This window comes from Nothoprocta perdicaria, unplaced genomic scaffold (genome assembly GCF_003342845.1).
Source record: "Nothoprocta perdicaria isolate Ctin4 unplaced genomic scaffold, notPer1 scaffold_296, whole genome shotgun sequence".
Lineage (NCBI taxonomy): Eukaryota > Metazoa > Chordata > Aves > Tinamiformes > Tinamidae > Nothoprocta > Nothoprocta perdicaria.
The window spans coordinates 251,943-274,633 of NW_020455528.1; the positions used below are offsets into that span (position 1 = coordinate 251,943).

General features: G+C 46.5%; 1 protein-coding gene across 1 annotated transcript in view; it reads left to right on the forward strand.

Moving 5' to 3' along the window:
- Window positions 1-22,691, forward strand: part of CEP85L (centrosomal protein 85 like) — an 80,657-nt gene that overhangs the window by 48,753 nt on the left and 9,213 nt on the right. The window contains exons 4-8 of the mRNA XM_026041853.1: window positions 7,391-7,512; window positions 17,174-17,291; window positions 18,927-19,103; window positions 21,637-21,789; window positions 22,067-22,221. Of these exons, the coding sequence (XP_025897638.1) occupies window positions 7,391-7,512; window positions 17,174-17,291; window positions 18,927-19,103; window positions 21,637-21,789; window positions 22,067-22,221 (725 nt within the window). The remainder of the gene's footprint in view (window positions 1-7,390; window positions 7,513-17,173; window positions 17,292-18,926; window positions 19,104-21,636; window positions 21,790-22,066; window positions 22,222-22,691) is intronic.

Here is a 22,691-nt window from a genome sequence, read left to right on the forward strand (position 1 = left end):
TTCAGTGTTATGAAAAGCTGAAACGAACTTGCCGGGAAAAGGCCCTGTTTTCACAGAATCTGTTAAGAGAATCTAATACTCTATGTTTATTAGGTTTTAAAAAGAATTCCAGTGATTGCACAGCAAGCTAAGATGGCAGTTGTGGGTATCAGCAAAGTGTATTGAACATAAAGGTGTGAGGTTTGGGGCTTTTTTCTTTCCCAAGGATCAGGGCTTATTTAAAAATGTCCAAGCACAGGTAACGGTGATGTCTTGCATTTGGAGGCTGCTTTTGACTGTTTTTTTTTAGATGCTATTAGCATCGTATTCACGGCTGACTTGTTGCTTATCCTGGTTATACCTTCCAGTTATTCCTCTTTGTAATAATCTGTTTCTGTATTACTTGTATGGCCTCTAAAACCTTTTAGTGAATCATAATGTCCTGCATTGTTGCAGCCCTTAAGACACTTTCCCTTTCGTAAGCTTTGAATAACTACAGCCACTTTTGGCCATTCTGCTTTCCAGCTTAAAATAGGGACTTGAAAAAAAAATCATTTTATTTTCATTGTGCTGTTTCACTGAAACCATCAAGGAAAAACATGTATATGTATATACTTATCTATAGGTATTCTCCTTGTGGAAGCTCCCTTTCATCTCCTGAATTTTTCTCATTAGGAGCATTTGAATTTAAGTGTAATGGGAAGATAATACAAACACTTAATAAAACAAGTGTTTCTATACTTAGGAAAGACCCAAATGTTATCAGTGGAAAATTCCAGGCCCCGTTGCTTTTAACGTCATATAAAGTGGCACCTAGGAGTGCTCTGCGCTCCTAACATTTGCCAGAATACGAAGGGAAGGGATTTCTGACCGAAGCCGTGTGGGTGCAGCGCGTGTTAGAGGAGCCCGTGAAGGCAGAGGGGCCTGAAGGGAGGTGGGCGCCGAGGGACGGGCCGGCCCCAAATGGCGCCTGGGCCCTCGCCAGGCGGTGGGGCCTGCACGGCGCTCAGGCAGGAGCAGCCCCCGCAGGGAGCCTGCGGAGCCCCTGACTGAGGTCGTGGGTTGTCCTCATGGATGTATATCTGTTTCCTGAGGTTATGGGTTGTCCTCATGGATGTATATCTGTTTCCTGAGGTAATAGGTTGTCACCGGCAGGGAGAAACCTTGTCCTTTACTGGCCTGAGCCACGTGGGGCCAGGGCTGTAATCTTGGACTCGAGTTTAGGGCTGCGGTGCTATGTGTGTCGCCGTAATCCAGATACCCGGCCACAGAGAGCTAGAAACATCCTGCCCTCTCTGATTATTTATTCGCTCTTCTCTTAAACCACCTTGGTATGAAAGTTCCCTTTTCCTGACCTAGTGTGTGTGTGTGTCTAACGGCCGGCTCTTGCCTCGTATCCCGACAGCACCACACTAGCTGCATGGTGATGGTTTATGGAGAAGGTTGATGAGGTGCTCGGTGCCCGGCGGCCACAGAACAGCGCTGTGTGATCCCCGGTTCAGGGGTGAATCCCTGCCGCACTGGAGGCACCGCGGTGCCGGTGCCGCAGCGGGTGGCCCCGCTCTTGGCAGCAGAGCGGTGCCGCCTTCTTCCTCTGCGGTGATTACTCGGCCTTCGCGTTTGTTTTCCCCTGCTGGGTTGGTATCCTGGTGACTGTTCAGTTGCTGAGCTTTGCGCTTGATTTCTTTCTAAGCTGCATGGAAAAGGGCCGTGTTTTCCTCTCCGGGCTGCAGTGGCAAACCTGACCTTGGTGGAGTTCACAAAGCTCCGTTGCAGAACAAGCAGCGCTGGGCAGAAGCTAAATCCCAGTAGCTGAGAGGACAGTCGGGTTCCTCCGGGGCTGATGTGGGCTGAGCGCGTGGGGTCTCTACCCGGTGTATCTGCACTGGTGAGCAGCGCAGCTGCCCCTTGGGGCTGAGGCTTCCACAAACATGCTGGAAGAAGCTCTGGATTAAGCTAGAGCATGTGTTGCTTTTGGGAAGCGTTTTGATGTTGCTTTGAGAGTTTTGAGACTCCTAAGTGTTATCAACGTTGCATTAAACTTCTACAAATTGGGGTAGCAATTAGTGCAACTTGGCCTTTCAGTCCAATGAAGTCCATTTTGTAGCACCCATGCAATTCAACTGTAGGTGTATATTTTAAGATTTATTCTTAATGCGTTTATGATTTTCTAGCCTTCAGACAAGCCTAACTGTGACTCCTCTCTTTATAGTTTAGTAATTCTGCACTTGATCAGGTTTACTTAATCTCAACATAATTTAATTCCGACACTGATATAGAAATACTGATATGCCATCAAACCACATACAAATAGGAACTGTCCTTTATTTCCTAATTGTTTCCTAATTTCCTGAGCATTTATGAGTTTTCTTTAGGTCCTCTCCTTCTTCTGTTATTCTTATCCCAAATAGTCATATCTCAAATATCGCTCCATCAAATTTGGTTGTCTGCATACTTTCAGCCTAAGAAATAGAAAGTATTTGGTGGCAGATTTCATTTCTCTTCAGCCTTTGTCCATGATATTTAGGTCTTCAAACACTTCTTCATAAGTTAGCCTTTCTAAGCTTCTTAATCATTCCCTTGCTCTTTTTGAATATGTCCTGCTAATTTTGATGGTTTTCTGGTGGAATAGTGCCCAGAGCTGAACACATTACTGCAGCTGGGTATTCCTTCTCTCTCTGCCTCTTTCTGTGACCTGACACATACAGGCGATCCAGACATACATTAAGCAAATTTTCATGCAGATTAAATTGTTAATGAATATTAAGCTCTTTCTCCCTGGTACTATGTGATGTATCACATGCTAATTTCTTTTCAGCTTATGTATCTATATTAAATTTGGATTGTGTTCTTGAATTTTCCCCGAGTTTTGCTGATTTTGATGCCTTCTTTCTCTCATGCTACCTTTCAGTGCTTTCTGTTGATAATGTTAACCTTTCAAGGACACTTCTGTGGTTTTTAGTACCTCACATTTTTTTCCCGATGTCTCAATTTTGATTTTAATTATTCCCCTCTCCTTGTTAAGAAGTCCCCAGAGAACCCCACTGACACCGCTGCCAGAGGGTACCAGGGTGTCACTGGGTGTTCTCGCCCCCACAACCGATTGAGATTTGCAGGAGTGCAGCAGAACAAGGGGCAGCCCGAGCGCTGCTACGAGGGATGTGACTGATGATGCTCTGCTGAGCACAAACACTCTCGTGCTCGAGTGCAGCAGTAAGCCAGAGGTGGTAAAATCTGCATTTTACACCAGTGTTGCAGACCGGTTGTGGTGGGAAGGAGCTTCTGGAGACCAGCTACTCCACAGTCGCACATGGACCACAAGTCAGAATTTCACTGATGGGTCCCCAGTCCATTTTGGACCCATCTGTGAATATGATATAATGCTGCACTGTGGCTGTTTGTTCTTTCTGCAAGGCACAGCATCTTTCTGTAGCAATGATTCCTCGCTTTGCTTTGGAGATAATTCTCAACTAATCCTGAAAATTTGCAGGGAGGAGAAAGCTCAATACAAAGTATCTCTTGGGATTGCACGAGTGCCATCAAACATTTGGTCCAAAGGGATCGTTTACTTGGCATAACTTTCTGTTATTTTGGCTTCTTGCTAGCTGTTAGTAATGAGCTGTGGGAACTGACCCACTGGAGGAGAGGCAGTGCTGAAGTATTGAGAATACGTATTTGAGAATCTCTGTATTTTTGACATTAGCCGTCTGTTTGGGTGGAACTTCACATTTACTGTGTGCTACAGCCTGTTGTGTGACACATTCTGCTACTCTGTGCATGACTTCTGACTTGAACCGTTTTGGAGAAGATAATTAAAATGAGCATAGTTAAAATCCCAGCCATTACTGGCCTAGATTATCCAGATGTTGTTATGTGTGGTCTGGAGAAAACTATTTTCCCACTGCTAAGAAGGATGATGGAATCCCTGAGCAGCATGTGTTCCAGCAGTGAGCACTTGCTGGTGGTGTGGGCTGGTGCAGCAAAGAGCAGCCATTCCCAGCTGCAGGCTGTGTCTCAGCAGCGCCTTGAAGACCTGCCAGGTCCTCAAAGCCAAGGCCCAGCCCTTGTCAAAAAAAACCCAAGCTAGTGAGGACCTTTGGACACTAGGGTGCCAAGGATGCCGCTTTAGCGGAGCAGATGTTCTCTGCCCAAGCTCGAGAGGTGTCAGGCAGCAAAAACAGCCGTGTCTCCTGGGACGGAAAGAAGGGCCTGCCGCATGTTCCCGAGGGCACTGCCGGTGGCTGAGTGCTTGGGGCTGAGGGTGCCTCTCCGTGCTCGAGTCCTCAGGATGTTCCCGGCCCTCCCTCCGCAGCCTGGTGTCCTAAGGAGCCCACGTTGCCTGCTATGAGTGAACACCCGTGTGTCACCAGGCCACTCAAAGCATCTCACAAGCAGCGGGGAGTAGTCAACACGCGCACCAGTGAGTGAAGAGTCTTGTTATTCTGGGCACTGCTGAGAAGTATTTTTAGCTCTTTTTTTTTTTTAATTGCTGAAACGTGATAACAGAAACATTTTTTTATTTTGTCTGTTTGCAGTGATAAATTGAAGCACGCAGCTAATAGAGGAAGCACAAAATGATGCTGTGTGAGTTGTGTTGCGTGTGTATATGCAACATGTATGTACTCTGTAAGGTTGGATATATTCCAAAGCCCAAAACATGTGGGGCAGCCAGCTGAGCACACCATATATACTATAGTTATTTTTTTAAACCCGTTAACATCTGATTGTCAAAATTCTTAACTTTGCAGAACATTTTGCTTTTTATCGGCCTTAATATGTCATTGACTTCTTGCATAATCATTCGTAGTGCTGAATTTGAAGGGTCTTTTTAATTTGGTGCAATCTGTTAAGTTTGCACATCAGCTCAATTTAAGTAATGGGCTTTCTTTGAAGAATTTTGCTAGAGAAACCACTGGCAGCCTCCAAAATGTTTTCAGATCAGATGGATTCATAATTACGTAGTTGTCTTTAATCTTCACCTCTCTGTGTTCTCACTCTACTTGCTTTTACGAAGGAAGTTCATTTTTGTAGTATAGTCCCAAAGACAAAACTGACCTTTTCCAGTAAGTGGGAAGATTTGGCTTTAAAAATATATATATTTGTTGTTCATCACGTGGAACAGTTGAGCTCTTTGTTTAGAGGTGGAATTCCTGGCTCTGGGAAGCAAGGAAAAATAAGTATCTAGTCCAGCTGGATTTAGGACTGTTTCTTTTCTCTTTTTTGACCGTAGACAAGGATATTGAATTGAACATAAAAAAGTTTTTAGTGCTATGGTGGGAGAATCAGGAAGGGGAAATTTTTATGGTATGAAGTGTGGTGGTAGCTCTGGTGTGACTTTGCTGCACGGCCTGACACATGTGAGTGAGGGAGGCTTTCACTGCAGTAGTTTTGTGCTCTACTTCACCCAGTGACATGGATAACTCTAATACAGAGCAGTGTGTGACGAGTCTAAGGTATTCTGTAAGACTACATGGAGATTAATTTTAGATCCAGAGAGCCTTCAATGCTCTGCACACACATTACGTACCAGAACAATCACCACTTTGTGTCTTTTATAAGTTTTATTAGATGACTTTCCAAACCAAAACAACTCAGGGTGATATCACCAAATGAGGATTTTGTGATGCTGTTAATATTGATCGTCCTGCATGAAAAATAAAGCAGGAGACTCTGAAATGAATCTCAGCGGTCAACAGTTCTGTTGTAGACCTTAATCCAAGTAGCACTTTGCCCTTGGCATTCCTCACTTTCCAGGAAAAGTGCTGTGCCACCTTCAATATAACTTCCTTGAGCGAGCGTAGCAGTTAATGGAGTTCTTCGTGTAGGTCATTGTAATTTCAGGTGCAATCTAGAACTTCGCATACAGATGCAAGTAGAAATGTTCTGTCTTAAAATGTCTCTCAGTTTTTTAAAAACAGATTTAGTCATATTTTCACCCCCTTCTCCTCCTCCAAAAACATGAAAGAGCAAAATGAGGCCAGGATGTGCCATAGATAGTGAAGACACAAGAGGAATGTTTCTTGCTGTGGTTAGAGACACTGGTGAAGATGGGATGGTGTGCCGTGGCACTTGTTTCAGCCTGCAGGATCCCAGCACCATGTGCCTTCCCCCACGTAGCTTCTCTGTAGAGAAATAACTGGTGTCCCACTTACCTGCTGTGCTCGTGGTGGCTCCGGAGCTCTTATCCCTCGTCTTTTTCTCCCTCCTCTGAGACCTGAAGATGAGTTGGAAAAGCTCTGCCTCAATAACCAACTTGAAAAAGAACCAGGACTGTGGGACAGTATTCCTGTTCTTCTGTGTATAAAACTTGAAAAATCCAGGCATCTGGTCATTCTGGGGGTTGCTGATGTGATTTTAGCTGAGTGAGAGGGTTTTCTGACTTAACAATTTTCCTTTTGGTGTCTGAACAAAACATCATGCTCTTCACATGTAAAACATCAACAGTTTGTGAGTGCTCTCAATCTTGTACAACAGAAACCCTTAGAAATTAAAGGGAAAAAAAAAAAAAGAAGAAGAAGAGGGGGCTGAAGGGCTGAAGATGCTGGGGGCTACAATTAGGCCAGAGCCCACACAGGGTGGCCCTTCCTGCAGCTTTGGTAGAAGTCAGTGAAAAGGTGACACTAGGAAAATGAGACCAGAAAGGCCTTCAAAGGGGAAGGAATCTGGTCCTGCCTTTATATGTGTTACTCTAAACAGATGTTTAGCCTGCTCTGAAAACCTACTGGGAAGAGACCCAGCAGCCTTCCTGCCAGGCAGCGTTAGACATCAACAGTCCCTGTAGTTAGAAGACTTTGTTACTGTACAAATGCATTTTTATGAAGTGATGCTCTATAGTGGAACTGGCTGTTGCAGCGCAGTTTTCTTTCACATGCAAAATAGCACTTCTGGATACATTTTGCAGGCCATATTCCCGGCTAAACTTCCTGGTTTGTTGCTTACTTTCCATCTAAAGCCTGTTGTTGCTGGATCGTGCTCAACTTGGATGTAATCTTAGATCAGTTCGCAGTGGGACGCAGCCTGGGTTATGGGAAGATGAATGGAAAGCTTCTTGAGGAGAACTAAAAAGAAATTGTAGCAGGGCCTGAGCAGTTAGTGGTGTTTGCATCTGTAAAGAATTGGAATCCTGCATGAGCTTTTAATCTCAAGTGGCTTGCAGAGCTATGAAATCATTTCTAGAAAAATGGTATTTTTTTAAGCGCTGTGGCTGGACTAGAGTTTGCTTAAATACATTTTGCTTCTTCAAATAAACTTGTTTTAAATAAAGCAACACTGGATAAGTTGCTGCATTCCTGACGCAACATTGCTGCATTCCTGACACAACAAACTGCTTTGTGAATTCCAATTCCATGATGTTTGGAGCACTGTTAACCGTTACTGTTTCGGAAATGAATTGTGCACTTATTTGGTGCAGGTGCTGACTGGAACATCTCGGCAGAGCTACCCAGCTGCCAGCTACCAGGACTTCAGCAACTGGGAGTCCCTAATGAAGATAAAAGAAGGGCTGCTGAGGCAGAAGGAGATTGTCATCGACCGGTGAGTAACCTCCCCCTGCACCGACCAGACCTACAAGCTGTGGTGTTCAAATGACTTTTAGGAGAACTTGATTGAGGAGAATGGTTAGGTTCCCGGCCAGCAAATATTTACACACCAGTATGTGGGACTTGGTCCTTGCAAGGCAGTAAGACTTGCAAGGTCTTGTAAGTAGGAGTCTTACTATTTGCAAGTCTATAGTAAGACTATTGGAGACCAGTTGGTAAAGCTTAGAAAACGTTGCCTTTGAGAAACACGCCAACAGGAGAGTCCTTCTGCAGTGCTCATAATGAGCAGCTTGTTCAGTGGCAAACCCAAACCCTCTTACAGTTTCTGTCAGTCTGAAGGAGGTCATGGCAGCAACTCACAGCTGGAATTTTCTGGTACATTTGGAGTAATTTCTGGAGTTCTTGATATTCAGAAGAAATGAAGCCTTGATGAGCGAAATATGTGCTGATTTTGCATTGTTTTTTGTTTTTTTAATAGAGAACTTACGCTAACGTTGTCACTGGGAGCTGCATGAGCACACTTAAGAGGATATTAGGACATTTAAGAGGGATGTTTCTATAATTGACATGATTATAGTTTGGCTTAGTCTATGTTTTAATAATAAGCTCTTGGCTCGTGGCTAGAAGAGAAGTGGCTGCTCTCCTCTCAAAATAGCTGTGCCCTCTTACTGCTGCTCTGCTCCACAGCCTGAGGAGCCCTGTGTAAAGCAGCTGTGTTAATCACAGGAACGGCAGGCATCTGCTGTAAGGTTTTTACAGTCCTGTCTAATAGGTCTTCTCATTTAATGGGTGGGAGTGGATAACTTGGGTGTCATTTTCTTTGGGATCAGGAGGATTATGCCTGTGTACAATCTGTTTCATTGGTCTGTGCCATCTCTTGGCCGTCCTGATCACCACAGAATGCAAAAACTTGGGTCTTTGCTAAATTGAAAGAAGAACAGATAACGTGCCAGTTCAAAATCCAGCCTGTGCTGGGTTTATAGGTAGCTTTGGAGACGTGACCTGGAGTCCTCGGCCCTACACGTGGTGAATAATCACAGAGTGGCTGAGGTTGGAAGGGACCTCTATGGATCATCTAGTGCAACCCCCCCTGCTCCATCAGGAACACCTGGAGCACGTAGGAACAACAGGGCTCAGGTTATGAATAACCAGGAGCTCTCCGCCCTGCAGCAGAGCAGAGCTGAGCAGAGGGGGCTTCGCCACGCTCACCCGTGCGGTGGCCGGAGGCGGGCCCGGTGTCCTCCCTGCCGCACGGATGGACCTTTCCCAGAGGGATGAGCGACCGCAGCCGGTGCAGGGCAGCTCTCTCGGGGCCCTCTGGGCAGCTCCCATGGGCTGCCCGTGTCCCCGGGACGCCGCAGCACTCGGGGACCGCTGCGTGTGACGGCCACGGCCGCCCCGGCGCCAGCCTTCCCAGGAAGGCCTCCTGCGCCCTGGCCGCTGGAACCTGCGCTCACCTTGTTCGTCCCACCTGGAAAATGTGTTTCCAGCCACAGGGGAAGTTGTGCTTGGCTGAAGGGATAGCTTGCCGGCAGATTCCTGCCAGCGTGGCTTGATAATGTCCGTGCGCGGGACGGAAGGCGATTCCCTGATACCTGGGGCAAGGTGTTAGTTCCTTCATGGTTTGCTCTGGGTTTCTTGCAGGATGCAGTCAAGGTGATTCCTTTTTATTCGACTGAAAAGCCAGAATGCGTTTGGGAAGTTGTTCAAGTGCGTAAGGGCCAGTGGGTGATCGTACATTCATTGGCTTAAGCTGGCACCATCCATGTCAGCATTAAACACATTGTAAATTACAGTAATGCAGTCGAACCATACACCACTGAAAAGGCTCTTTTGTGAATAGAGAGCTCCCACTTTGGCAAAACCGTTGCCTACAAAGTAATGATTTGAAAAAGAAATTAAATCTGTCTTAAGTGGGTTACTTGTGAGGTTTTAAATTAGCAGGTTTTAGTGGGGCTTTAAATTAAACACAAAATGATGTTGCATATTTAGAAAGATTTCTGCAACAGATTTTCTGTCATGGTATTTTTTAAAAAAGAGGGCATGGTCTTCTACAACAAGTAAAAATTGGTTCCAGTCATGGAGAAAATAAAATACAGTTGCTGCCTAAACCTAGGAATAGAGCACTATTGTATAGCCCTAGTGTTATATTGTATTTGTATTATATTTATCATTACATTTGATATATTATTTAAACATCAATGATATCTTCCTTCAGGGCACTGAGCAAGAACTTCATGTTGTCCAGGGTTTACAGCTAAGTCACTGGGACACAAGCCATGACACTGGAGGTTAAGGAGATTTAGATGTAGGCCTTCTGGCTTCTCATCTTTGTCCACTTGAGCCTCCCTTCAGGGAATTTTTCACAATCTGACTTGGGGATAGTGGCCTAAAATAAATATATAAAAGCCTAGCAGTGGTAGAGTTTGGCTGGCTTTCGTTCAAGGAGATGGTATTTAAACTGCAAGGTCCGTGCTTGAGGAAGAAGAGGAGCTGTTGTGTTGTTGGGTAAGGTTCTGGTAATGGATGTTTTGCTGAAATATCCCTTAATGTCGAAGTGTCCCGTCTGATGGAGGGACTTTCAGTTAAACTTCCAGTTTATTGAAATCGTGTCTGAGGTTGAATTTACAAGGGGGCAGGTGGAGGTGGTTGGCAGGCTGGTTTAAACCTGGAGAGGAAAGAAACTCGGGAGAGTCGGGAAGATGGAGGAGCTGCTCCCTGTGACTGTCCCCGGAGGGGGCCCCGGGCCCCACTCTCTGCTCTCAACAGGCATGAAGGAAAGCAGAATGAGAAGAAATACCCTGGAAACACCCGTATCTTGCTCTTGTCACCAGCTGCAGCTGCAGGGTCCTTACCGAGTGTTTTGAGGCTAAAACCCTCTCCTGTTGCTGCGTGGGGCACGAGGGCTCCAGGTGTCCGGGAGGTGGAAGGGGTTAATGTCACTCCAGGGCACACATTGTCCTGCGCAGCCACAGGTCCACAGCATAGAGCGATCTCCTTGAGCTCGTCTGCCTTGTTTACCTATTTATTTAATTGTGAAGCTGAGGGGAGGAGGAGGGAAAGCAAAGCAGAAACCTGCTGCCTCCCTTCTTTTCCACACTCTGACTAAAAATGCATCAAAAGTCCAGCCCTTCCGGATCAGATTGCTGAGCTTCCTTGCTTCACATCTGCCCCCTGACAGTTTGGAATAGCTACAAGCCACTTTCAGAGCCATGTTAAAAAGACATGAGGAATAATCCTTGGTTGACACACTTGGGTAGCTTTTGTGTCCTTGGAACCTGAAAACCGTGAATACAATAAAGCAAAACAAAAAAGATATTTGTATTTGTAGAATACAGTGAGTAGCTTCTTTTTTACTGCATACACTCTGTTGAGTGTCAGATTTGCTAATAGATGGGTTAAAAATGGTCTGACTTAGGTAGTTGCTTATTTCAAACACAGATGACAGAGCAACTTAAAGGGGTGGGTGAAAGAGCGGTTCTGTTTTACTGGATAAAGCTGCTCTCGGGATCCCTGCCAAATGAACCCGCAAGGGATGGGGACTGTTCTTAAGCTTGCGCCTAAAAGATGGGCTCCTGACCCTGTTCTCACAGAGGGAAGCCGTGGTGCGAGGCGGGAAGCTTTACCCATGGCATGCACCCGGGCACAGCACCTAACCCAGCGCCCGCCGAGGGGCGAGCCGGGCGCGCAGGCTGCAAGCATGGATTGGGATTTGGCTGAAACAGGAACCTGCACCTGTGAGCCTCGTTACTAGCGTGTCAGGCACCCACTGTACAAAATAATGGGATTATTTCATTGCCTTGCTGCTTGAGGAGTTTAGTATGTAACACTGCTTTATATTTAGCAGCAGAGGGAGCCAGCAGTGTTTGTGTTGGTTTAGTACATTGTAGAGCCACATTTGCAATTCTCGGTGTCGCTGCTCTGTCCAGGACAGCAGCAACGCCGAAATGAGGGCGTTGGGAGAGGCTGGGAACATCCATGAGACCGGCTGGGCATGTGGCTGTGCCCAGTGAGGGCCTGGCACTGCCTGCTTGGGAGGCTGGTGCATAAATGCCAAATATCTGACCAGATGACATCAGCTGCCGGGAATAACACGGGGCTCTCTTCCAGACGGCGTACGGCTGCTCACACTGCTTTTTAAGGAAAGGTAGATAGAAAAGTTTATGGTTTTAGTCAATAGCGTTTATTCCTCAGGGCATAATAATTTTTCAATTCTTAAAACAGTTTCTAAATCACTCTACCTAGAGGAATTTTGCTTGGGTGTTTTCGTTTGGACAGTTAATTTCCTTGGCCTTTTGTCAAATTGCCCTGTCCTGATTTGTTGGTATCAGACTCTGTGTATTTTGATAATCCTCATGTTGCTGCTGAGGCACAGCTGCAGTTCTCTCGATTTTGGGGATGTCGTGTCAAAATCTTCAACATTCCTGTATCTGGTTGAGCAACATAGGAAGTCATACTAAAAGTTTCATGCCACCTTGGATAGGAATGAGTACATAGAAAAAGGGTCCTGTGCAGGCAGTAAGGCTGTAAGAAACCCTCTCAGGGTGGGAAATACCGTTTGCTCACAGTAATGCCTTGAAAAGCATGTGTTGCTCTTAACATTGCTAATTTGTGCTTGAGGTTTTTGTATCTTGAGCTAGCAAACTTTCAGGATGGCTCTGCTATAGGGTAATTATTTTAGCAGCTTTGTAGGTTCAGCTTCTCATAGGTGAATACAACTAATGTCAGTGAAATGGAAACCGTTAACAATCTTTCATTAGATTTTTGTGTAAGAGCCCAAGCCTTGGCTATGATGGAAGAGGGCAGGCTGGAAAGGCCCTGTCTAATCTGTGTGCCAGGGCGAAGGGCGGATGAGCTAGAGCTCCTCATTGCTCGTAGGTGCTCGTGTAGCCTGTCCGTAAAGCCTCCGATAACAGATGTTCTGCCGGCTTCCTGGGTTGGATGGCTTGCTGATTTATTGGCTTAAACATAGGAAAACTTTTCCTAATACGTCTCAGCCCTTCCTCATGGGTCGTATTTTCTAGACCTCTGGTGGCTTTAGCTGTTCTTTGGCCACTCTCCGAGTGATTTCCACCTTTCCTGGGCGCCCAAGTGGAGAGCTGAGGCCGCGGCGCTCCGTGCAGCCGCCTGTGCCGTGGGCGCCGCTCTCGCCGCCCGGCCGGCCTGGCCTGTGGCCAGCGGCCGCCCCGCGCTGCTCCCTCCGGAGCTGCTGCCATCCCACGTCGCTCCCTCCGCAGGTGCCTTCGCTTCCGCCGATTTCCTTATTCTGTGCTTTGTTTTGGGAAGCTCTTGCTTTGGACAGCGATGAAGAGCAGTGAGGGAAATGCAGGCTTGTTGCTGAAACCCCTGCAGAGGGAGACTCATAGAGACTCATAGAATCACAGAATGCCGAAGGTTGGAAGGGACCTCAGAGGTCATCGAGTCCAACCCCTCTGCACACGCAGGGTCACCTAGAGCACGGGGCACAGGGCGGCATCCAAGCGGGTTTTAAAGATCTCCAGAGAAGGAGACTCCACAACCTCCCTGGGCAGCCTGTTCCAGGGCTCTGTCACCCTCACTGTTAAGAAGTGTTTCCTTAAGTTCCCATGGAACTTTTGGTGCCTCAGCTTGTGGCCGTTTCCTCTAGTCCTGTCGCTGGCCACCCCTGAAAAGAGGCCGCCCCCTCCTCCTCACTGCCTCCCTTGAGGTATTTATACACACTGGTCAGGTCCCCCCTCAGCCTCCTCTTCTCCAGGCTGAACAGACCCAGCTCTCTCAGCCTTTGCTCATAGGGCAGATGTTCCAGGCCCCTGATCATCCTGGTAGCCCTGCGCTGGACTCTCTCCAGCAGCTCCACATCCCTCTTGTCCTGGGCAGCCCAGAACTGGACACAGTCTCCAGATGTGGCCTCACCAGGGCTGTATATAGGGGGATGATCCCCTCCCTCGACCTGCTGGAGACGCTCTGCTTAACGCACCCTGCTGCCCGAGCAGGCCCTGGTGTCTGCACCCCCGCTTCCTCGCTCCCTGCTTGCCTGAGTAGCACAAAGCTTTCGCTGGAGCCCGCTGCAGGTGCTGGCCGTGCTGCCGCCTGGCCTCCCTGCGCCGCCCCGCTGCTCGGGATGAGCTGCTCCTGCCACTGGTAGGAAGGAAACATCTGCTTTGAACCGCAGAGCTTTAAAGTGCCTTCGAATAAATAAATAAATGAATGAATAGACTTCCTGCATAAGAAATCTGAGGCCATTTTCAGTCCCCAGCTTCAGTGATAGCGTCATTCCTTGGCCGTTTTATCTTCGGAGCTATGGACAATGTATCTGCATTGTTTTTAGGACTAATCTCTCTCCCTATCAGTGCTTTGCACATTGGGATATGTCTCCCAAGAGGTTATACCTTTAAAACAAAGAGGTCTGAAAACTAGTATCCAGCTTCTTCAGTCACTAAACAAAGCAGGATGCCTCTAATTGTGTGGACCAGAGCTATTTGTGCTTTGGAAAGACCCGTGTTATATTATACTTTACATCCTGATTCTGAGGAAATCTGTTCAAGCATTTTCACCTAAAGCAGCAACTTCTCCGCAGCTCGTGATCTTCGAAGGTGAGCAGCAAGTGTCCTTGATTGGTTAGGAAGCTCGGGATGTCTGTTTTCTGGCGGAAGGAGCTCTGTTCTGAAGTCCTTCAGGTGTTCAAACCGTGGGACCTCTTTCTTGACCTATAGGATAGCCCTCCTAAGAAACATAAATTAGGCAAAATTTTAAAGTTAAAGGGAGGAGGGGCTTTTCGGACAGATGTGGGTTTTAAAGAAATCTCTTCAAAATTCAATTCCCAAAAAGGGTTGTTTTGAGCCAAGCACAGAACTACAGATGAATTAAAATCAGTGGTTCCCCCCCGCCCCCAGTTATTTCACCGTAGTGGCTCCACCTTCCTTGTTGCCCACTGGAACGGGTCCGGTTGGGAGAGCGCCGGAGGGAGGATGCGGCACCAGCAGCCGCTCCGCGCTGCCCCTGCAGCTGGGGATGGGCTGCACGGGGAGCCGGAGCTTGTGCATCTCCTCATTAATGAAATCCTCCTCTGAAGCATCCATTTAAGCAGGGAATGCTCCTAAATGCCCAGCACAGAAGGGTCTTTTTTGTTCATGCGTTGGACAAGTTAACAGTCGTTTTTATTTATCTGTTTTTTAATCCTCTTTCCCCCCACCCCCCCCCGCCTCCATCCCGCTTGGAGTGCCATAGGTTGGTTGTTGAAGTTAGCGCAGGGTATCACCTTCCTTTTTTTTTTTTTTTTTTTTTTTTTTTCCCCTCCTCTTTAAGCCTGGGGGCAATGGAAGAAAAGTGCCGGACAGGAATCTAAAGGGAAATACAAGAAAGGCTCCAGAAATGCTTTTATCCTCTGTCCAACAGGGAAATTTGAGACCATTTGAGCCCTTCCAGCGAGCTCACGCAGTAGCTCTCGTTTTGCCGCTGACGTGGAGTGGCAATGCTCATTCACGGGCAGGGAAGAAATGGGAATTTGAGAGTGGAATTACCTCCCGGGGAAGCAGGTGCGGCGTCGGCACTGCACGCAGCTGTGGGACCTGCCTTGCTTGTACCTGCTGCTCTGTTTCCTTTCTGTCTTTCTGTCTCTTTTTCCTGGTTACTGCAAGGTTAATCGTATTTTGAGATGTGAAGAAGCTGCACAGGATCTCCAGAGGCTGGAAATATTTGTCCTGTGTGTTTTGCTGGCCGAGTCCACGGAGGGAGGAGCGTGTTAACCTTCGTGGCTGCGCTCCGGGCCAGCCGCTTCCCTGCAGATTCCCTTGTTTCCCTTCTTTCCTGCAGAGATTTGCTAGGGTAGGGGAAGGATTATGGAAGGAAATACGGTAACATCGCTGGAAGTTCGGAAGTGTTTCAAAATGCTTAGTTCAGGCTCTGGAACCGCTGTGAGTGTGCTGCAGAGGCAGCCCAAGGAGGCAGCCCTGCGGCCTGCTCGAGATACGAGTAGCCGCAAAGCAGATGCAGCAAAGTTATTGTCAGGGATATTGGATCTGCTCAATGTCACCAGACATTACAAATATTACCAGTAAATAGGGAGATGATAAAAAAAGAAACGTGAGTTTGACCACAGGCTTCTCATACTAAATGACTTTGCAGCCTGTGGCTAAGCATGCAACAAAACTCGTCAGCACTTTATATTTTCTTACGCAGTCGCACAAGCTCTTGTGCTCCCTGTATATGAGCTATTACCAGTAAAGAGCATATTCTTCATCCTCATCTTGACATCTGCTTTTTCTAAGATAAGTTGTAGCTTTTTGTTTGTAGAGCCATCATACAATAAATCCCGTACTGAGGGGGGAGAACAACCATGAGTTTTGTAAAGATACAACAGAATCACATTGTGTTTTAGACTGGTTTCCCATTAGTCTCAATTCTTGATTGACATAAAGATACTCCCTTTAAGTAATTTTTTCCCGTCTTAAAATTTGCAGCTGGCATCTCTTCAGCTCATACATCTTTAGGGGAACCTTGTGCTTCCCTGTTTTTCTTCTGCCTCATATTTTTTGTTTGTCTCATGATAAAATTTCCAAGATGCTCGTTGTAAGAACAGCGTGCCCCACAAATACTGATCCCGCGCTCTCCTTCGAGAGGATTTACCTTTCTCCTCTGTGCACAGGCAGGTGTTTCCTTGAAGTTAGCCTGTGTTTGCTGTTTATGACCTCTTCGGTTTTGGGGTTTAGTCGTGTCAATTCAGCATCACAATTTCCAGAAAAGCGAATCATATTACATGTTTAAAGATGTTTTGAGAAACAATTTCATGCTTGCATGCAAATGTCTCCTAGTATAAAAAAAAGACAGTTAAAAAAAACCACCAAGGAAGTGAACTAAAGGAGTAAACTTTAAATTAATTGGGAAAGTAGCCGCGTCCCACGGGTCAGAGACACCTCGTGCTGCGCAGGGGGTTGGTTTGTGCCCGTTCCTCTTTGCACAGCCAAGCTCCCCGTGCCCGTCCCCGCGACGCTGCGGCTGGAGCCGTGGCCCGGCTCTTGCTGCCCTGCCGGCCGCCACTGCCAGGGCAGCTGTGGGTTAAACAGTGGTGGAGCGCTGCTTCTGCTGTGCACGGCCCCAGCCACTGGGTTAACGGGTTAATTTGGGCTTAGTCTCCACCCTGGCACTTAGCCCTAGCTTGGGGAGACTGCGCACACACAGCATTGATTGAAAGGGACATAAGGGGAGTAAAAAGAGCTCATGGGAAAGCCATGCTCTCTTTCTTATGCAGTGCCTCTTTTTGTCTCAATTTCTTTTTGCTCCCCTTGTTTTGTAAGCCAGAAGTCAGCTCTCATGAAGAGAAACAGCGCAGAGCAGAAGTCAGAAAAATGGTGTGTTTTGTTTGTGCTCCCAAGCGTTTTTCTGCTTGCACATTTGGCCGCAGGAGTAAGTGAGGACACAATTACCAAATCTCCCTTTCCTTCAAAAACCACTTTTCAAATCATATTTTTACCCAGTTTACTAACTATGCTCTTATATAGATATATACAAACATACATATGCATATGTATGTATGTAGTATTTGTTACTGGTTCATTTGACAATGTGGAGGAGATTAAGCAGGTTAACAGCATAGTTAAAATATTCCCAAGTATACATCTTAAGATCTATGTTATCCCAATCTCTTCCCTTCCCTTTCCTTTCAAATCTGCATATTACAGGCAAAAGCAGCAAATTAACAGTTTACACCAGAAGATAAGGGAAAATGAATTACGAGCTCAGCATGCAAGACTGAGCCATCTTGTGAACTGTGAAGAGCCCTACATGACAAACTTGCAGGTAAGGTGGCTGTTTGCTGTTAAAGGAGTTTTCCTGTACCCAGGAACCCAGGAAATGGCATCTGAAAGAGTATCTGCTGTTTTCTGCAGGCCAAAATGCAAAGCTTTTGTGCCTTATTTGCTGGGTGTACAATTGTGTGACTGTAGCTTGCATAGAGAAGGGTATTCTGGAAGTGCTGTAAATTGTTTATCCCACAGGTAAATACTTTATGTTTGCAGAAGACAAATCTGTACATAATATTAAAATAAATTAACTTTGAAACATAATAAAAATAAGGTAGGAATGGGGGATTGTAGCAATGTGCATGTAGCCTGGGCATACAGGGAGATCTTGAGAGGAAGTGTTTCAGGAAGGGAGTACTGGAAAATGTGTGATAAAGGTCCTCTGAAGACGAGAGTTACTTTCTAAAGGATACTAGGGACACAGTATCCATAAAATACATGGAAGAGATGTGACAACTCAAATGGACACTGCTGGAGTACTCTTGCATGAGGCACCTGAGTAGGGTGTGGTTGAGGACTCCTAGGAAGCATCTCGTTCCCGGAGGAACGAGGTGGTATTGGGGGCCTGTCTGTCCTAGTTTCAGCCTAGCTAAGACAAATATCAGCGAATACCCAGGTGGGGCAGCACAGGCTGCAGCCCCCAAGCGCAGATCCAAGCGAGCTCTCTTAGTGCTCTGGCTCTGGCCTCGCTGCTGCACACAAGTGCACGTGAGCCCCCAGGCATACCTGTAGCGTATGAAAGGATGTGTAGAAAGTGAACGTGCGTGAGAGATGTGTGAAGAAATGCTTCACCTGCCCCTCTTCTGTTACCTTTTATCTTGTCACAAGAGCTGCACCGGAATCTGAGCTAGCCTGTGTGTGTGGTGATGGACTAGATGGTCTCCCGAGGCACCCTCAGCCGCAGCCATTCTGTAGTGATTCTGTAGCGCTCATCAAGGCCTCCGAAGGGCACAGCTGTGCCCCAGGGTAGACTCTGGGTCATGTGGGGCAGGAGAGAAACTCAAGTGGTGCCTCAGGATGAAGTTAAGTGTTTAGGAATTTTCTCAGACACGTAGGACCAGGAATTTGGGCTTTTGGTGCTTCCAGAATTTCTTCTATAAAATATTTAAATTCAGGCTAGATTAAGATTTTAAAACAATGTTGCAGAAGGTGAAATTTTAGTGTGCATACCTTAATATCCCACAAAACGCTCTAAATAAAACAGGAGCTTCTTTTCATCATTCGTCATTTTAAAAATTTAAGAAATTTATAATGGGTCTAAGTAGTTCTGCTTGGTTTATTTGCCTACTTAGGTTAACTTTAACTTTTAACTTTTTTTAACAATTTTTTTAATAATCAGATCTGCCTTGCTTGCCCGCCGCTGCATCCCTTCTAGCCTCTTTTGAAGACAACTCCCTGTCCCCCTTAGTCTGAGCGGGAGTTGGCCCCAGTGTCCACCTGCATGTGCTCTCCATGCTGAGGCCTCCAGCTTCTTTCTTCTCCAGATAATAAAGGCTCCTGAAAATTGTGCTCTCTGAAAATCAAACCTCACCCTGCCTGACAGTGGAAAAAAGAAAATACGTGTTACTCCAGTAATCAATAGTATTTTTGTGATATTTATTTTATGCCTTTTTTTTTTTTTTTTTGCCATAAGCCACCACAGTATGAGAGTGCATCGTTGCAACCTCAGTTTGCAGAGAGATCAGCGTCACACCTGGAAGAGCTCGAGCGGAAGGTGGCAGCAGCCGAGAATAAGGAGCTGCAGCTCAGTGAATTTCTGAAGCAAATCTCAAACAAATCTAGTGAGGAGAAGAAGAAGATGGAAGAGAAAGTAAGTGTCTTTCATATTTTAAATTTCCTTTGATGCTGTTAACAGATGTTTTGCTTGCCAGGAAGCAACTTAGTGTGTGGGGGTTGCTGACAGATTTCGAAAGGTAGCTTTCAAAAGGTGATAGAAAAATTGGTAGATACTGATAGTAGGTGTTGCAGCAGATAAATCTGAGTTGAAGTGAATACATCCTAAAATGTGATACCAGGAGAAATGATGTTCTAGACCTAATGCTGACAGTTTATCAGTTAAACTTGCTTTCAAAAAAAAGTTGTTCAATTCCAAGCCAAAAAAAATTGTATGGTTAGAAGTGTAAAAGAAAAGTAAATAACATAGCATTAAAAAAAAAAAGGTGTGAAAATGGAATCTGTGTTTTCAGCATGGGAGATTCAGGCCTTGTGCTCTGTGTTGTGTCTAATAGCCCAAATGTGACTGCTCCATGGGTGAGATTCTCTTGTAGCTTTTCTGGGGTGCACCAAGTGGAATTTAGTCTGAGCCAAGGGGAGGGTCCATCTTAGATGGCTCTGCACTGGAAGAGTCTTGACAAGGGCCTTGTTAGGAGCGGAAGCAAAATCCAGGTTAGATTTGAGGGCCCTGACAGCCGTCCTGTGTAGCAAGGACATGCAGCTGAGCGGTGCCCCCTAAGGACTAGGGGAGACCTCCTTGTTGTTGCCTTCTCCTTGATCCAAACCTGGATGCCGCCCTGTGTCCCGTGCTCTGGGTGTCCCTGCTGGAGCAGGGGGGTTGGACTAGATGATCTCTAGAGGTCTCCTCCAACCTCAACCTCTCTGTGAGCCTGGGCTGTCAGGGAGATGAGCCCAAAGGCAGAAGGGCACAGTGGCCCTGGCTCATGCTAGGGGGCAAAAGCTGCTCCCTATCTCCTGGTCAAGGTGAGTGTTGCTGATAACTGCACTAGGGTGGTCCCCAGGTGAGGGACACAAGGCTCCTCAGCCCCAAACCAGGTTTGGCCAAGTGGGAAATGGTAGAAAGTTGAAGCAAATGAGCAGTGAGGTGAGCTCTGCCCGTGTGAGCTTGAGTAAAAGAGCACATGCGAGTGCCGGTGGAGGTTGCTGGCATAAATTTTTAATTCTCCGGCTGCCCCATGTTTGCCAGCAGCGCTGCCCTGTCCTGTCCTGCAGTTTTGAGCACGCAGCACTTAACCCAGCGTGCAGACCTTCGCTTTTGGCCCATGAGACGCTTTCCTTCCTCTCAGTAGGGCGAGCAAGAGGGAATGAACAAACAGCTGTGGTGGAGGTGTGAGAAGGGAGAGGACATGCCCTCTCACCCTCCTCAGCCATACATGCGAAGCAGAGGGAAGGGCTTCAAGGAGCATTGGGATGAGATTCCTGGGAATTCCTGTGCTGCAGCCCATGGCCCATGTGCCTCTATTTATGTCGTTCTCTTAAGACTTCTGTCAGGAATGGGAAGCAAATGCTTCTGAAGGATGTGCTGTGGCAAAACATTGACTGCCTCCAGGGGTGAGGGTTTTAGTAGAACTTTGTCTAACCAGAAAGATTTTAGAGCTGCCTGAAAGCTTTGTTAGCTTTTGAGGACCAGATAGAAGATACAGAGATTTCCAGTGTTTTGGCAGCCCTGAGTTTCCTGGCCTGTGCAGAGGGCTGTTTCTGGCAAACCTTTTCAGGTATCATCAATTCAAGCCTTGCTGCAGTCTCCATCACTGTGCTCTGATGCTGACAGTGCCAGGCATTCATTTCTCAGTGAGATACACGTCTCCAGCAACCAAAATAAAAATACATTTCACATTTACTCTGGTGACAAGTATTTGTTATCTGTGAATTATTACGTGTTGCTTGAAGAAACAGAAATACAGGTTTCCATTAAATCAGATTGTTACTGGAATATATTTCCCTTCTGCCTCCCTTCACCTTTTTCAGTCCTAGATAATAAAGCAGGTAACTACTAGGGATGCAAATGTGTTTTGTGATCAGTTGTCACGGGCTTATAATATAATATAGCAAATCTCCTCTGCAAGCTGGTGCACAGCTAAGATGCTTGTAGGGCAGCTGGTTCAAGAAGGGAACATTTCCACTGTGCTGCCCTCTGATGTGAGTGTCAGATGGCAGCAAGGTCAGATTTTTGGCAGCGGTTCCTGTCGGGTGAAGCTCTCACGGCTCCGTGTTTTCATGTTGTTGGTTAGGCCAGGGGAAGAGGTTGGACTGAGATATTCCCTGATCATTTGCTGCATATGAATAACCACACTCTTGAAAAATTACATATGTTTTAGGCATGGAATTGGCATATTTTCAGTTCCCAAGGCTGCTCTCACACGTGCTGCACTCAGCAGAAGTGACAGAACTGTGGTTTGAGCCTGACCCAGTGCAGGTCTGTGGCTTGGAGCTGCTAAGATAAAGCAGAGTGAATCATTCCTTGGTTTTATTTTCTGCAATAACCAACTTTTACGTGCAGCTGTGAGTGCAGTTGCTGCAGAGTGACCAGCCTCTGACTGCAAAGCGAGTTTATTTTCCATTGCAACCATAAAATATATATTCTTCCTTTTTTTTTTTTTTTTTTTAAGCTTAAAACTAGAGACCGATATATTAATAGCTTAAAAAAGAAATGCCAGAAGGAGTCTGAGCAAAACAAAGAGAAACAGAGGCGGATCGAAACCTTAGAAAAATACCTGGCTGACCTGCCCACGCTGGACGATATAGAAGGTCAGACTAAGCAGGTAAGGTGGAAAGAGTTGGGTTTCCATTTTACAAATAAATATATGCCATGCAGTGCCTGCTGCCAAATGTTTTGCTCTTTCAGAGCATATATTTTCTTTCTTATCTGTTCAGGAAGAGAAGTATCTGAATGTTTTAGAAAGCTCTGTATAGGTGTACCAGGGATAAACATACACACATAGGTGAAGGGCCTAAGGTTGTGCAGAAGGTAACTGCAAAGCCATGGCTTGCTCTTCTATTGATGTAACGTCGTGTCTGACTAACAATAATCTGTGCTAGCTGCAAATTCTAGAGGAGAAGAACAAGCAACTCCAGGAAACCCTGAGCGAGTTAGAAAAGAAGCTCGGAGAGGCCCGATCGCAGTGCAGAGAGAGGGAGCTGCAGCTGGTCTGTCAGAAGAAGAAGGAGAAGGAGCTGGTCACCACCGTGCAGAGGTACGAGCGGCCCCTTGAACTCTCCGGGAGGCGGCTCTGCTTCCCCAGCTCATGGCGAGACCTCGCTTCTTTTTTCAGTCTTAATCTATTATAGTGCTAATGATTTTTCACGGCATTAAATAACATTACCGTGCGAAATGGCAGAGTGATGCAGCAAGAAATCCAGCAAGGTGCCATTTGAATTGAGTTGCAGGTAGCACCACAGAGGAAAGTCTGCCTAGAAACTCTTCGCAGCCGCTCCCGGTCCAGGATCCGCTGCGACGGCCTCACAAACTAGGGCCAGAAATTCACAGGTGGAATACACATGCGGTGCATAGCCCTGCACAGAGGTTGTCAGCACTGATACTTAGTAACTAATCCCGCCACAAACTGTAGAAAAGCCCCCTGGGCATCAGGTGATGGAGAAACCGGGGAAGGGTCAGACATAAATTATGGGTCAAAGATAAATTCTTACCTTTGCACTGAGGCTG